Source organism: Ixodes scapularis, unplaced genomic scaffold, assembly GCF_016920785.2.
Source record: "Ixodes scapularis isolate PalLabHiFi unplaced genomic scaffold, ASM1692078v2 PGA_scaffold2__306_contigs__length_199485367, whole genome shotgun sequence".
Lineage (NCBI taxonomy): Eukaryota > Metazoa > Arthropoda > Arachnida > Ixodida > Ixodidae > Ixodes > Ixodes scapularis.
In genome coordinates, this window is record NW_024609857.1 from 177,667,920 (window position 1) to 177,684,177 (window position 16,258).

The 16,258-nt window shown below is 46.1% G+C and overlaps 1 protein-coding gene across 1 annotated transcript in view; it reads right to left on the bottom strand.

Moving 5' to 3' along the window:
• LOC8042268 (dystroglycan) overlaps nt 1–16,258 on the bottom strand; it is a 72,469-nt gene that overhangs the window by 11,948 nt on the left and 44,263 nt on the right. The window contains exon 3 of the mRNA XM_029987922.3: nt 13,540–13,669. Coding sequence (XP_029843782.1) covers nt 13,540–13,669 — 130 coding nt within the window. The remainder of the gene's footprint in view (nt 1–13,539; nt 13,670–16,258) is intronic.

Here is a 16,258-nt window from a genome sequence, read left to right on the forward strand (position 1 = left end):
TTTTCCGCCATTAGGGAGGGACGTTAGGTACTTTCTTGTCTCCATGGAGCTGGTCACGTGACGTAAAAATCCCTCTTGGCCGCAGCCGCAAGATGAGCAAACCGGCCCAGGCCTCTGATCATGACAAAGCAGTTCAACTGCCATTTCGTGTATTTTATGATATCTTACAATATGGCACCTGAGTGACCATTTTGACATGATCTGTGCCTCAAATCTGCCTGGAATACACAGAGGGCAGGAATCTTGGGCTCTGCAGTGGAAATCTCGGCCCTCTCCAAGGGGCTCACCACCACCCCAGCCTTACCCTAGCCCTCGGCAATCGTTTCGTTACATTTACAGCCAAGTCTAAGGGCTACCATGTACTACTGAAATTTCACGCTTTGAAGCAAGGCCTAATACTCAGCGCTCAACTTAAAGGGGCCCTGCAATCTTATTCAAGAATCTACTTTTATTGCGGTTTCCACATCTCTTGTGGTTCAGGCAGTCCAGCGGGCACGGAGAGAGTGATTAAATATCAGTGCGTCATATTTTAACCGGATGACGCGGAAGCCTCCTCCACCTACGGGAACGCCCCGTGGTACCGAACACGCGCAGCACGAGACGACAATAGTGACGTTGTCAATCCGGCCAGCTCCTGCCTTACGACTGGTCAGAGCTGCTTTTTTTTAGTTGAAATACAAAATATAAGTGGCGCAAACCGTTTCAATTATTTATGAAAGTAGTTTTTGTTCTGTATATTTAGGTCAGAGAAGAAACAAATGTAGTTTATAAAGTACGGAAACAAGAAATGATCCGTTGACATACCCGGCACCAAGCGATGGAAAAGGCGGCGCATGCTAGAAAGGCGTAGTGGGATCAGGCATTGACGAGCGGCGAGCGTAGAAAGGTCCCGGATGTACGCGGCAGCTCTGTGGTCGTATGGGCTTGAGGATCTGACCACTTTCGAGCATTTTGAAGGCCTTCGGCGAGCAGATTTGGCTTGCGGTTTGGCCGTTTGGCTGTAAGGCACCGCACAGTGGCTCCCGTTCTAAACTGATCTTCACCCCGTGTTTGCTGTCGTTTGTGGCCAATGAAGTGTCATGCCGAATTAGTGTTCAATCGCGCAGCAAATGCAATGTAAGCCGCCCTGGTCGCCTGCTTCATCAAGCAGATGCTTTAGTGGCGCCCTCTCGAGCCATGGACACTGAGTGCGGTAACGGGACAAAAGGAAAGACTCGCTCGTTTTTCCTAACTGAAATTTCATGGGCAATGCAACTGTGGCATTGTCGTTTTTACTCTTTGAATGTCTTTTATAAAAAATGTCAAGATTTTGTCGTCAGCATAAAAGTAAAATAAATTATGCTGATGTCACAGCAACATTAACATAAAATAAGTTACTTTCTGGAAATTTTGTTTTTCCAGTTGCACTCTCCAGGCATTCGGCTGCGTATCTAGTGAAGGAAAACGTTGGTATTACACTAGTTTTGTAACAATAATTTTCCTACACAAAGTCAGTGGGTTCCTGATAAAAACAACTATGATTTCTTTTACAATTCATTTATGCAGATGAAACTTTGCACTGCATTCTGCCTCGTAGCTGGCAGTATATACTGTAAGTATCATTCATATTAAGCAAAAGTTGACCTTTTTAGGTAGTGGCCCCCCTTAAAAAAATGCAGAAAAAAAAAAACCTTTTCTGAAAATTTTTTTTATAAATTTTTTGTAAAAAAAAAATTAAAAAATAAAGTATGGGACAATCATTTTTAATGTAAATTTTTGCATAAAAATTGCAATATCTGCACAGTTAAACACAATTTGGGGGGGGGCAGCCCTTCTCTAGGCCCCGCCTATAACGAAAAGTGCCAGCTAAGCATTGTTTCTCGGTTTTCATTGCTTTGAGAGATGATTCACGTGTAGAACATTCATTGTAAAATTGTTTCTCCGTGCCGTAATCATATTTTTATTGGAAATATTTTTATCTTCGCTGCGGCGGAGCTGCGGCGGCGCTGTGATCGTGCCGGAGCCGGGGGATGTGGGCAAAAGCGCGCATGTTTGGCATGCGCGTCATAGCATTTCAGCATGCCGCGAAGCTGTGTTGCCGTTAATTGCACCGAAATGTATAAGAAAAGCAGCGGAGTGAGTTTCCGCAAGTTCCCTGCAGACTCTGAAAGGCATAGAAGGTGGATAATATCCGTGGGTCGAAAGGAATGGTCGCCTCACGCGAACGACTGTTGGTGTGGCAAACACTTTCTTGGAGGCAAGTGAGGCTCCCATTTCAATCTCCGTCCCGAGGCTTTCTTTTGTACAGGAAAACCGTTGTCTGATCGAGACCACCCGGATTTTGCTCCCATGGTGTTCGTGCACAAAGCACCGGCCAAGCGCTCGTCGGAGGCTCGCTACGCCCGTGCTACCAAGCAGAAGAGGATCGGCGACAGAACGGAATTGTTGTAGGCGTTACCGAAAAAAAGTGACAAAATACGTTACTCGTTACTTGCAAATAAAAGGTGCGCATCACTGAGCTACGTTGTCTAACAAGAAACATTATGTTCATGCAGAAACTGAACAGAATTACTTTATTTCTTTTTATGGTTTCACCTAAATACTTACGAGAAAAAACGCAAACAAAAACATGGCTTGATGCCTAAAACACGGAAAAGATTGAAGTGTAATTTCTTTAAGACTTGGGAAGTAGTAAAGAGTAAGGTAACTACGTTTCTTGAAATAGTAACATAAGTACGTTACCCGTTACTGTGTCGAAAGCGTAACGAGTAGGTTACTACGTTACTGAAAAAAGTAACGCGTTACCAACAACGCCGTTACTTGTAACCTGTTACTGCCAAGATTGTAGGACGGACAAAGCGTTACTGCCAGTCATGCCTTGTGGTCATGAGGGTAGGAAAAATATCATACCTCGACTTGAAGACGCTGTGTGTATTTAATCAATTAATGAATACACACACTTCCGCAGACCCACAGTCTGCTGATCCCGCCGGCAGTGCGGAAACCGACTCCAAGTAATCGTAGACCTCGAGAGACTTGTACGCCTGTACCGTGTCGGCCGTGAACTGGCTTGGCGAAAACACTAAATAAACGACGAAGTGAGCCGTCGACTTCCGTGGCAGCAACTTTACGTCGGGAATCCAGCAGGCCTTGTTTACGGCGTACGCATCCTCGTAGGCAACGCCGTCCACGCACAGTTTGTTTCGATACCGCTGCCGTTCATGCTCGGGCAACGAGCTGAAATAGTCGGGCATAGCATACGACATACGTTGTGAGGAAATACGACGCACAAATAAAGATGCAAGCGTCCCTACAACGTCAACAACGAGCGCACGCCATAGAACGCAATGGCGAAAACACGGAGACCTGGGCTGCTTTTGCCCACATAGCTACCGCGCATGCACAGCCTTCCGGCCGTGTTGGTAAACAGAGCCGCTCCGCGTGTCGGTCTATACAAGCGTAACTCGTTAAGCTCGTTTATTGTAGCGTGAGCTACACTGGCCGAGGTCGAGCAGTTCCGCGTGGCTCGCATACTGAGCCGTGCGCCGTGCTGCGCAAGCGCGAGGAGCAGGGACGTCACACAGCGCACAGCTGGCGTGCCGGAGACGCCGGCGCCGCGCGATCTGCTGCGCACGCCTCGCCGGTCTGCACATTCCAGAGGAGTGACGTCATAGCCGCGGCAGACGCACTGGCGCCGCCGCGTGGCCAGCTGTCCACCTCCATTGTGCAGTAGCCAAGTTTGGCGCTGCACCGGAGGGAGCCGCTTGATAGCACCTCTCGTTTTGTGCGCATAAGCTCACGCTATGTATATCCTGGCATAGCCGAGCTAAGCCACCACATTCTTTTTATGTTTCATGAGTGTGAGTTGTTTATTGCGTTCACTAAGGTGTTTAGAGGAAGATCTCCTCAACCAAACTAGTTTGCAGCAAACAAATGTCTCAAGTATGCAGTTTTGAAAGCTCTGTGTGGGTGTTTGTTTTTGTAGCAGGACTGGACTAAGTAGCGTCCTACGTCAACTATTTTGCTCGATCTGGCTTGGTTTGTTTGTTTGCACGTGTTGATGTTGAATAAAGTTGTTGGTTCCAGTAAAAGCAGCCCCACTGCTCTGTGAATTATGCAGCTGTCGTGATTGCGAACAAGCACCCACACAGGCAATAATTTGCAAGCGATTTGGCTGGAGGTAATCGGGTGTTTGCCTTATATCAAGTTTCTCGAATGTTCCCATCAGTTTGCTTCAAAAGGCAAGCAGCTCTCAAGTTTCGCAGCGCACCTAGCCTCACAAAGTGAATATTTTGAAGCGATAGCTTTAAAGGGCCTCTGAAAAGAAAAAAGAATGCTTTTGTAAACAGCCTAGTTGAAACAAGCACAACAAAAAAACTAATTTCCCGCGAAAAAAAAAAAAAAAAAAAAAATTAGAGCGATATTGACGACGCGAGATTTATTTTAAATGCTCCGTGCAAAGTCCATGATGTCACGAAATGGTCATTCGCTCTCTCGTCCTCAACAATATGGTCGTTCGCTCTTTCCGCCTTAACGTGAAGTCGAAGCCGACCCACCTCTCCTCCACGCGCCCGAAATGCTGAGAGAGAAAACAAGTGGAAAGGAGGTGGCTAACAACTAAATTGTGTCTTGCACCATCAATATTGTTCTCAAAGTTGTTGGTTTTTTTCCGTAAAATTAATTTGACACACGTGTCCCAACTAGACTGTCTAAAAAGAACTTAGCTTGTGTCACAGGAAAGTCGGCATCGGTGGCATAGAACGAGAAAATCCTGATTGCTTGATAGGGCACGACGTCACAGCCGCATGACCTCGCGTGGAGACTTCAAACAACCCGCAACACTCGTGTGAAACGTGACGTCACGCTTGGAATGGAAGCGATTACAACGTGACATGTAATGCGAATTAAAGCTTGCCGCATGTCTCAAATGACTACACTTTATAAAGTATTTCATCGGCCTCAAAGAAAAAATTTGAAGAATTTTAGGCAGAGGCAGGATTCGAACCCATGACCCTTTGGCTGTGAGCCAGACACGCTACCGACTAGGCCACGCAGACATGCTTGCACGGCTTGAGAACAAACAGGGGTTTATATTAGCTTTAGCATTATAATCGTGCATTGCAATGCTTGCCCACCTTGCACCCAGATGCCATGCAAAAGAAAAAAGAAAGCAAGAATAGAAAAGTTAAAAGAGTTGCCGACTTATTTTGTTTATTCCTTTTAGATCTCTCAGTCGCTTTTTACCGCGCATCGACAGACACTGACAGACTCTTGCATTGAACCGTGCCTCATGCACATTGGAACGCTAGAACGCCGCGTTTATGGTTGCATCTTGCAAATGCTGCGGATGTTTTTAGAGGGGGGGAGGATAGCAGACGAACGCAAGCAAACACAAATGCCGATGCGCTGTTTTCATGGCTGTGTCTTACGGGCATTGCAAACGACGTTAGACGGTAGTGGAATAGCAGATGATGCCAGAGGCTGCCATGCGTCTGCTCGCACGACTAGCAGGCAGTGTCACACGCCAGACTAGGCTCACTGAATGTTGCGACAGGGAGACGCCAGGTTTGTGAGCGTGCTCGGCCGAGCAGCCAAGCCAATCCTGTAGTATCCGACAGGGCCACTGATCTGTGGGCAGGGTTTAATGCAGGCCGTGAACTCCCCACCTAAATTGCGTCTAACAACATAATTATTGCGGGAAAAAAAAAGAAAGCTTTAGTGAAAAAAGTACAAAAATATTACTTGTCCCATCTAAACCATTTAAAACAGAAACTTATTTTTTTAATTCCACTGTTATTTTAATTGCCACGAGCACGGAAGCAAATGCCATGACGAGCCCAGCCTTAACACCTACGGAACATCCTGCCACCGTACTGGGGATGAAGCGAGCGAACATGATGGCCACCAATGCTCCGAACCACCTTGTTGACACTCAAGACCACCCCACAATCGTGACCACCAAGGACCAAAGACAAAGAAAGATGACGTCGCCACGTGTAACGACAACCGGCCGGAAGCTGCGCTCCAAGCATCAGTCATGATTAGTTTTCTTACCTGTGCAATGTCCTTGCATTATCGTTTAACACAGCACCACAAGCCTCTGTGACACATGTGACTTGCCTTTCTGTGGCGCCGCAGCTAATGATATATATTTTAGCTCTCCCGAGTTAAAATAAATACCACTATCATTGTGAACATCATCAGCAAACTGACAGGTTGTCTCACACTCATGTTACTAATTATTTATTAAAAATTGTTATCACATGTTGCTAATTACATGAAAATTAAAGGGCAACTCCGCTCAATTCCGAAGATTTTGGGATAATGAGTGATTTCGAATAAAAAAAATGACCGCATCTCCACGTGGTGAATGATGTTGATTGGGGCAAAGCTCTGGTGGTGCTGATGATACTGATTTTATTGTTCATAGGTAGTGCTGATGATGCCGATTTTTTTTTATTGCTCATATAGGTAGTGCTGAGCTCCGGGTTGCGTTTCGACTTCATTATTACTGCTTTATGGTCGGTGAAATGCAGAGCCAGTGGTTCTTCTAGCGGATCAGCTTGGATCCGCTAGAAGCCGTGGGAACGCATCTCCACCGTTTAAGTCAACGGTCCATGTCAGAAAGAGAATATGTGGTATGGAACGTGGTTATATACGCATTTGAGCATTTGACCGCAGCGCCCTCTCATCTATAAACGTTGAGCCAATGCATGCAAAGTCGAATGCGATTATATACGCATTTGACCGCAGCGCCCTCTCCTGTATAGACGTTGAGCGGCTACATGCAATGTTTCATCCATGACAGAAACCCCAGCTCTTGAGTTACTACCAGACTTGTACACATTACTGAAAAATAGTAAGGAATTACATTTACAATTACTCAAGGCTAAATTGTAATTTATTACAATTATAATTACCCTTCCATGAAAGTAAGTGACCGTTACCCCAAAAGTAATCCGTTACTTTCGTGGCGTTACTTTCAACAATAGTGTCTTCAATTAAGAAACAAAGGGAAGAGGGTTATTCAAGTTCTTATTGTTGCAACCTGTTCCATTTGAGCACAGGCGGCGGCGGAGTACCGGGTATCGTTAACGAAGTCATCGGACCGATCGACTAAAATTCTCCATTCTCGAAATCTCAAAGCTGTACAAGTCATCATACATCTAGCCAAAACTAGAATAAGAATTGATTTATGTCTATCTTACTATACCGGCATATATTGTCAGACAATAGCAAAACATAGTTGTAACAGTGAGTTGATAATTAAATTGTAAATAAGGTTTGGCTCGATATTCTTCTTCCTTTAGTCCTGAACAGGTCGAGGCTCAGTTGAGACGTTGGTGAATAAAAAAAAGTTTCCAGTAAATAAATATAAGTACTCGAAAAAAAAGGACACTCATAACAACAATTAATTAGAACGTCGGTTAAAACAAGGAAATGTAAACGCATGTTTGCAGTGTGTACTTTTCTTGGTGCCGTTCAAAAACGCACGGAGCACGAATTGACTGCAGTTTACTCCGGTGTTCTCCAGATAGAAGTCCGCTGATGCCACGGGCAGCGAAGGGCAGTGTACTAAGTAAGCCGCGCTATGGCCCCACTCTCGAGTTTCACTCTCTCCTCAAGCCCAGAATATCAAGTCTATGTCTGTCACTATTATGCTTATTTGTAAAAATATCTGCTTCAGATAAGATGCGTCCTGCTGGGGGAAAAGCAGGAAGAAGAAGAAAGGAAGACTATTACATTTTCAAAGTGCTCGCAAAAAGCTGACTTGACTGAGTCGCAGATAAACTGGCTGGAATTCACAAATCAAGTGGGCCAACTCTAGAGGCTGGACTACAAAAAAGTAAGTCGCTTTTAAAACAGGGTAAAATAAGGTGAAAGAAACAGAAAAAAAATGCATCCTGCTTTCGAGAAGATGATAAGTGTGCAGCAACAAACGAGGATGCTTGTAGCAATAGCACCTTCACATACTATCACATCTCTTTTAGTGGACACAACACCAGACGTTGTCTGGTGTTGTGACACAATGATAATGGTCGTAGTCATTATAAACGAGAAGGACATTGTTAATTCTTGCCTGTGCACTTACCGTCTGGAGCTTCTCGAAGAGGTACACAATCACTTCGCGTCCTCTTCTCCCCCGTTTTCAATAAAAAAAAAAAAAAGGACTAAAAAAACCGGATATAACCTGCCGCCCCCCCTCTTTTTCTTTTTTTGTAGAAATGTTTGTTTCGGTTTTTTTACATGGTTGTTAGGCTCTAAAAAAAATAGATTTAGGGGCTTGGTGTTGCAAACAAAAAAGGCTTTGCGGAACTGAAGGGTGCCAAGCTTCCCTTTGCGCGTGACAGTGTCACTGCGCTCGCCTTTACCAAAATAAAAACAACCCTTCCTTTAGAAGGTGGGGGGGGGTTGGTCTTAAAAAAAAGTAACGGATTACAAGGAATCCGTTACGTAAAAAATGTAAGGGAATTACTTTAAAATTACTCTAGAAAATATGTAATCATTCCGTCACTAAATTACTGATAAATGTAAGGGATTACAAGTAATTTCGTTACTTGTAACGGATTACGTACAAGTCTGGTTACTACCACATCTCAGAGCCCCCTACTCGTCCTGCAGTCGCGGCCGAGTGGTTAAGGCGATGGACTAGAAATCTATTGGGGTCTATCCACACAGATTTGAATCCTGTCGACTGCGCAAACATTTTTTCTTTTTATGTGAGCAGAGACGCCGGACGGACGGACGGACGGACAAGGCTAGACTCTAAGGAGCTTCGCCCCTAAAAGTCCTAGTAAAAGACACTACGTCGTTTGCTTCGCGAAAATTGGGATATATATTTTTAAATGTAATTTTAAACACGAGCGGAAATCGGAAGGTGAAACTTTGACTCCGTCCGGCAACATTGGCCTCGGGTTGCCAAGAACATGGCCATCACATGGTACGAGATGTCCCGTGATCCTCGGCCCAATGACGGGCGGGATTGTCGTCTGGCGCAAGTGTCGTCTGCACCCCACTCTTTGCCACGTTTTGGTGTCTACGACATTCAACGACGTCTGCAGAACTGCGGCATAAGTCTGCGCTTGTGATGTCCGTAGTGTCGATGAAACTCCGCGATGCAATAATCACAAACGATGAGACGACGATGGCGGTTGTGGCACTGGAGAAACGGCGGTAATGGTGGGACCACGACGGGCAGCCGGACGGCTTCCAAGAAGCGCGCTGTGCAGGCGCATTACGCCAACCACATGGACACCGCTGAGCGCCGAGAGGTAAAGTTGCTGACGCCATGCGCTACGCTCGATCGGAGAAGTAAAAACAAGCAAAAGGGGGCAATGGTGATGACGTTTAACTCAATGTTGGCTACGCCCATGCCATAGCCTTGGCTGCACTGTTGGCTACGCCTGAATACGCCCGCTCGAGTCAGCGGATTTCGGCAACCGTTTGCCGGACCGTTCAAGAAACATTTAGACAGAACTGCGCTGTAATATTTGACGTGTGGTCTTCCTAGGTGATACTGAAGGGGACTGCATTGTTTTTTCAAAACCAAAAATGAAGCGAAGTTGCCCTTTAAAAAATATTTCAAAAAGAAAAAGTAAAAAACCGTGTCTAAAAAAATAAAAAATTATTGTTTCTGACAAAAAAGGTAAACTATGTTTTGTTGTTCTGGCGGAGTAATCAATGCAGACGATAAAGTATTCCTCATAGGGCTGGGCAATTATTAACTTAAAGGGTAACTGCAAAGAAAAAAAAAGTTTTTTTTTAAATAGCCTAATTGGGACAAGCATGTCAAAAAACAATTTTTCCGCGAGAAAAAACATTTTTTACAGCAATATTCATTGCGTGAGACTCATTTTAGTTTGCGGCTATTTCGTCCGTTTTAAATCGCGCGCCACGAAGTTGTGATTATGTGACGTCAATCCCAAAAGGTTCTCATTGGCTAAGAGTTTGATTGACAGCTGAGATCTTGGTTGTTAAACCTTTGTTATATGTTGCAATTTCCTTTTGAGCGGCATATTTTTACGTTTAAAGAATAATCCATGTGATGAGAGTTATTATTCTTTACAAAAGGTTTTCAAGACCGGCACTTCCGTTTGGATTCATACAAACAAAAGCTTCGCCATTCTTTCATGGCCGCCGAAGTCTCTGCTCCCGCCTGTCTCGCCTACCTCGACTAATCGTTTCGCCGAAGTGATCAGTGTTTCGTCGTTTCGTGCTGACCCAGGTGCTTGAGTGAGACTTCTTCAAGTGAAGTAGTGTGTGTTTAGCAGCTGTCGCAGGTGTTAGTGATAGGAAGCGACGCGGGGTTTTGGCTTTCATAGCGCGGTTCTTTAGTTTTCCTCTTTGCTTGCTTAGAGTGTTTTGTTTTGTTTTTTTCGTTTGTTTTGCTTGTTTGCGCGTGCAAACGCTGACTTTTCGGAGATGTCAGATGCGTGATCCCGACAGTGAGCCTTCCAGCAGCCATGTCGCCCCGAAAGGAATGCTATTTGGCTGGAGGCAATCGGGCGTTCGCGTAGCGACCAACGTGTCTAGTTACGTTCTCGTCATATCGCTCTGGAGGCCGTCGAGATTCGCTCCGTGTGCACCTAACGTCCGCGACTAGACAGAAAATAAAAAAGCACTATGTCCACTACGTAAAAATGGTCTCCATTCATGCATCTGTAGGCAGGTACGAAATTGAGTCCAAATTTATTCACACCGCACGATGCAACACGTCGCTGTGCAAACGCAGTCCAACACGAAGCATAAAAACGGCACATTTAGGACAACAATTCGGAGTCCATTGTTCAAATAAAACAACGTAATTTTGTTGAAAACGCCCGCAGCTTTTTACTCACGGTATGCGTCGGGAATGTTCCACATTTTGAAACATAACGAGGCAGATTTACTTTTAAAAACGCTCGTTGCGTCCTCCCGGACCAGTTTGACTGGATCAGCTGACGACGACGGGAGTGAACTGGTTGAACGTCAACCCCACAACCAATTTGCGCTCCGTTTTAGCACCGCATTACACACACCACGAACGTTTCAGCTCTTTGTCGCATCGCCGTGTTGCACTAAACAGAACGAGATCGCCGAAACCAACGCAGCGCTGTCGTGAACCTTGGCTTGTGGTTGCGCACTCGTGGATTCTGTGACTCCCTTCGCTTTCGGCGCGCACGACGATTACGAACGATACTTTCCGTCTTCCGGGAACATCACAGGGGCACTTCTCCGGTCACGTCTTCGCTACATGTGCTCGCAAACCGCGTCAAACCAAAACAATACGGCGGCCTGGCGTAGTTGCCAGATCTTGCCGGAAGTCGAGACGCTGCGTCGTTCAACTCCGCAACGCAAGGAGAGTGAGGGGCGGGGCGTACTCCTCTTCCGCGGGGGTCGAAAGAGCGGGAGTTTCAAATGTGGAAAGGTTCTGACTCTACTAAATTACGTCCTGTGGCGTAAATATTGATAAAAAAAATAATGTTTTTTGCGGAACATTTGTTTTGTGACATGCTTGTCCCAATTAGGCTGTTTAAAAAAAAACTTTTTTTTCTTTGCAGTTACCCTTTAATATTTTCAATAGCAGATCAAATTACATTCTTCCCTCTGCATTCGCTTCAGCTTGAGTTCAGGCATCCAACAATATCAAATTATTGGACGTCCCGGTATAATCCAGCAAGGGTCCACGACTGTCCGCAGCGGTGCAAGTCGCTGCCCCGTTCAAACGTATAAGCATGACACATCATCTCAAAAGTCGTATTTGTCGCTAGCTGCTTAGACAGCGTGTGTTCAGTCTGCCTTTGGAGTACATTGTTAGATGCTATAGGTGAGAAATTTAACTTGGAGGGAAAAACCAACCAGTTGTTAGTTGCGCCTTTCGTGTGCGAGTGTCGTCCATCTTCGTCCCAGGTACAGTATAGACCACTTACAACGTAACCGCTTATAGTGCAGGACCGGGTATAACGCGGCTTTTTTAAACCACCGGTTCGCTTTCCCATAGAACTCCATGTAATTACATACCGCTTAAAATGCAGGCGCGCGAAGGGAAATACCGGTTATAGTGCAGTTTTTAGAACAGCCCGGCGACCGCGCCGACTGACCGACGCAGAGAGCACACTTCCCTGTGCGACACTAGATAACGGCGTGAGCCGCAATAACACTGGCCACAAGCGGCACTCGCGGGGCAAGGAGGTTGCTCAAAGAAGCGGGGAGAAGCGAAGAGAGAGGCTTCAGTTGCCATAGCGACTGAGGGACGCACGCACATGTCGTTCACGTGCGTGCGTGTCCCTTTGCTGCGTTGGAAACAACTGCAACGACAGACCAATCGCAGGTCAAGAAGAAGTGTTCGCGCGCGTTCATGCCGGTCGCGGGCCGGCCGGCCGGCTGCTTCGATCCGCAAACATAGCGTCGGTTTGATCGTTGACGTAGACGGCGTGGTAGAAGCTCATCGTTCCGCGTAAAAGCGCTATTCTTGACTGTGAATTTTCGTTGTGTGTCGCTATGATAACCCAGCATGTACTAGAAGGGAATATCCACCTACTCGTGCGGCAAAGTTGTGGCGGCACTCTCAAGACGGCAGAAACGCCCGTGTCGTCGTGTTTGTTTACTTCGACTACAGTGGTGCTTTCTAAGCATTTGTGTTTTCGAACATCGCCCGGATTTCTTATTTGGAGCATTTCATGCCTGTGCTTAAGTTCAAGGTATTACTGGCACGCACCGTATAAAGGATGTGAATTTTCACGCATTTTCATCGCCGGAGAAAAGTGATTAGGGTTAGCAATCCTGAACACTCGCAACGTTTGTCCGCAACCCGCAACGCCGTTAAAAGGCTGCGCCAGGCAAAAGTCGCTCATTTCTTTCAAAATGTGTGACATACTTGAGAGAGAAGTGTACTAGTCTGGTGAAATAGACTTTCCTCAAACTAAGCTTTATTTTTCATCTAACATAAAATAACTTCTTTTACAAAGGTAAGTTGTCTGATGGCATGCATTCTGGCCTGAAAAATTGATGTTTTGGTTATAGTGCGGAACCGCTTATAGTGTGGATATTCGCGACTCCCGCGACATACGTTATATGCGGTCTACACCGTAGTGAACTTTAGCAGCGCAGAACAAAAAATAACTCGTCCAGTATGACTGCAGCAGCAGTGATACATGACCGCATGCCAGTATGCTGCTCATTAAGATCAAAACGGGGGGGGGGATTTAGTATACCCCGGAGGTGCAATGCAAACTTTTGCTCCACAGGCCCCAAGCAGCGGTGCATCAACACATTCGGTCGCCGATCATTCGCGACATTGTCAGCAATCACATCTTTGTTCCCATCACTGCTGCAAGAGTGATGCCAGGAAATGAAAGTTCTGGGCAGTTCAAAATCCCACGCTTCATGCTCGACGCACACCATTAATTCAATTTCGAGGTTTCGTTTCGTGACATTGGGGTAAGCATGCTGTGAATCCTTCGAGTCGGCCACATCCCGAGATGAAGGGCGGCATCAAATGCCGCCGGGGGGCCGCAGAATCAGCGTGCGTCGAGCGTAAAGCGTTCGTTCGGGACGTTGAGGCGAGTCTGTGGTTCTCACCTGGATTCTCAGCGATGGCCTTGACCGATATGTAGTGTTGGCCGACATCGGCCACCAGGGGCACCCCGGAGAGGGTCGGCGACTCAAACTGCATCCACCTGGGCAGCTGTCTTTCCCCGGCCTCCGCAACCTGCGAGCCAGTGCACAACCCAGGTTGGTTGACCTTCGCAAAACACCGGTGTTCTAGTCTCAACGCTCCTTTGCCCTGGCTGCTTGCGGAACATAAATTGTACAGCAAACGAAGTTGACTGTGGGAACGTCCCAGGGCACACCTCAGTGTACACTCAAACCCGCGGTTCTAGCGAAGCTGACTGAAATCCAAAATATCTTTGCTGTGTCTGGAATTCTATGACATCTGGACTTCACGAAAAATTCTGACTTCATTATGCGTACAGTGCGTTGAGGTGACACAGCGACAGCTCGTGCTGGTTGAAAAGCATTAAAGGAACACTGACACCCCCAAAAACTTTTTTCATTTTGTGACAGGCGATTCAATATGGTGTCAGAAGACAACCCAGTTAATAGTTTGCTCCAGAGTCACATACATTTTTTAATAAAGCCAAAAAACGAAACTGCTCAAAACCGAAACCAAGACCCGCACACGGAGGTTGGAGAAATATAGAGGAGAGAGTGAGTTCCGGAAGTCACGTAAATACACCCGACCGTGCACTTTTTTTTTTTGACTGCGTACAGCAGACGACATGCATTGCGGGAACAGTTTGTTGTGCGATTGTTTTGAAGTTATGTTTGTTCCACTCGCTGTTCTGCACTTCAAGACGAGTTTTTTTTGTACATTGAAGAGTTGGAAATGAGTAGTGAGTACCCATGGTGAATTCCCGTGATCGGCTCCAAAAAGAATGCCGATTTCTCTTCATCAAAGGCACTCCCTTTGCTCGAAGTCTGGCAGCACCGCGCCAACCATGCATTGGCCACATTCGCACCTACTAAAGAAATCGTACGTGCGCATATTAAAATCGAACTACGCACTTCGTGCTTCACATTTGCGTGAGCGATGTTTTCAAGCCACAATAACGGCTGACGGCTTGAAGACGTCTTTGTGCAAATCGGCTTGGTGGTCGGGCGTGTCGTACGGGATGAATACGAATTCTTTTGATCGGTCCAAAATTTCTTTTTCGAAGGAAGAGAGATTCGCCGGTATTGCGAATGAGAGTTGCGAAGTAGAGGTCCTATGCCAGTCGTCCGCCGCCATCGCCTTCCAGCCCGCAAGCCCCACGATACGCGATACGACGCCATATTGAGAATTACGCAGTGAACGCACAGATTGCTTCCAATCGTGTGTGTGTAACATTTTTTTTTTTTTTTTTCAGTCAACGTATTTGCAGCTTTTTAAAAGCCACAAAAAATGGGTTTCATATGTTTTTTTTAATTTTTAATATTGAGTGTGTGCCTTCAATGACCCGCGACTTTGATTAAATTTGGTGGTCATGTCTAAACCTTAGAGAACGGCCCGAAACGAGGGTCAGCGCAACTCATACCGGCCAGTTTTTCATCGGCGGTTTCCGGGTGGAGAGAAACCGAATATCGAGCCGCAAACTCTGTTCTGGGTAGTTAGGCTCTCATATGCCATGTACAACTAAAAACCTCGGCAAGCATAAATACCTACTCTGTCAGTATCCCTTTAAGATGGCAAATTGGGCTACAGAGGGAGTGAGCAGGTGAGCTGGTTGATGTCGCACATTTCTTAAAAACCGGAGACGACAGACGAAGAAGGGGACAACACAAAAAACGTCTCAATTGAGACATTTTGTGCGTTGTCCCCTCTTTCGTTTGTCATCTTCGGTTTTTCAAAAATGTGAAATTAGGCTAGTTGGTTGTACGTGGATCCCTGAAGTAAAATGCCTAAAAACGGGGACACAAGTAAATAGAGGCCAACAGGACACGGCGTCCCATCCTGTCTCATTCGTTATATTTTCACTGCAAAGTGGCAACAATGCTGCATTTGGGTTTATAATACAATCCCCGACGCATGCACACACATTCTGGCGTGTCTGAAGGTAGGCTTCTCCCTACACTATCTTTTCACTGCGAGAAACCAGTGGAGCTAGGAGCCACGGGTTCACAGGGTGCACAGTATGAGCACCCTGTGAAACTTCTATGGCATATTGTAAATGCCATAGAAACAAATAATACACGTGACAGCAAAGTTTAATCGCCAACAAAAATAAATGTGCGCCAAATTGTGACAGAAAAAAAGAAGTGCTCATTCTAGGCATGCGAAAAAGCACCGACGTCGCGTTCACACAAACTGTGCCGCGCGTTGTATGCTGCACATCTTAGATCTCTTTACAATCTCAACTTCTATGGTGTGCGACAGCGTAAAAGGCCGTGTTCGTCAAAGGTATCGACGGAAAACGATGAAATCAGACGAAAAACAACCCGGTATTTCACTGCAGCTCTCATTCTGCCCGTTCTGGTGCCATCTGCTCCTCCGTTTCGGTGGCGCAGTGCACGAGCTCTTCGTCTGCCAAGGCCTCGGCGGCGACAATACTGTCGTCGGTCATGAAACAAACTAACTCGCAAAGTCGACGTTCGACAGAACGAGATCTTCTGGGAGAGCACTGCTCCGTTCCGATCTTGCATGCTCAAAGACGTTGCTAACAGCCTGCGTTTTCCGTTCCTTTTGTCGTCCGCTTTCTCCAAGACTGAGAGATGGTTTTTTGTTTTGCAGTAAATCTCTGCAAGGCAACATACTTTGCCA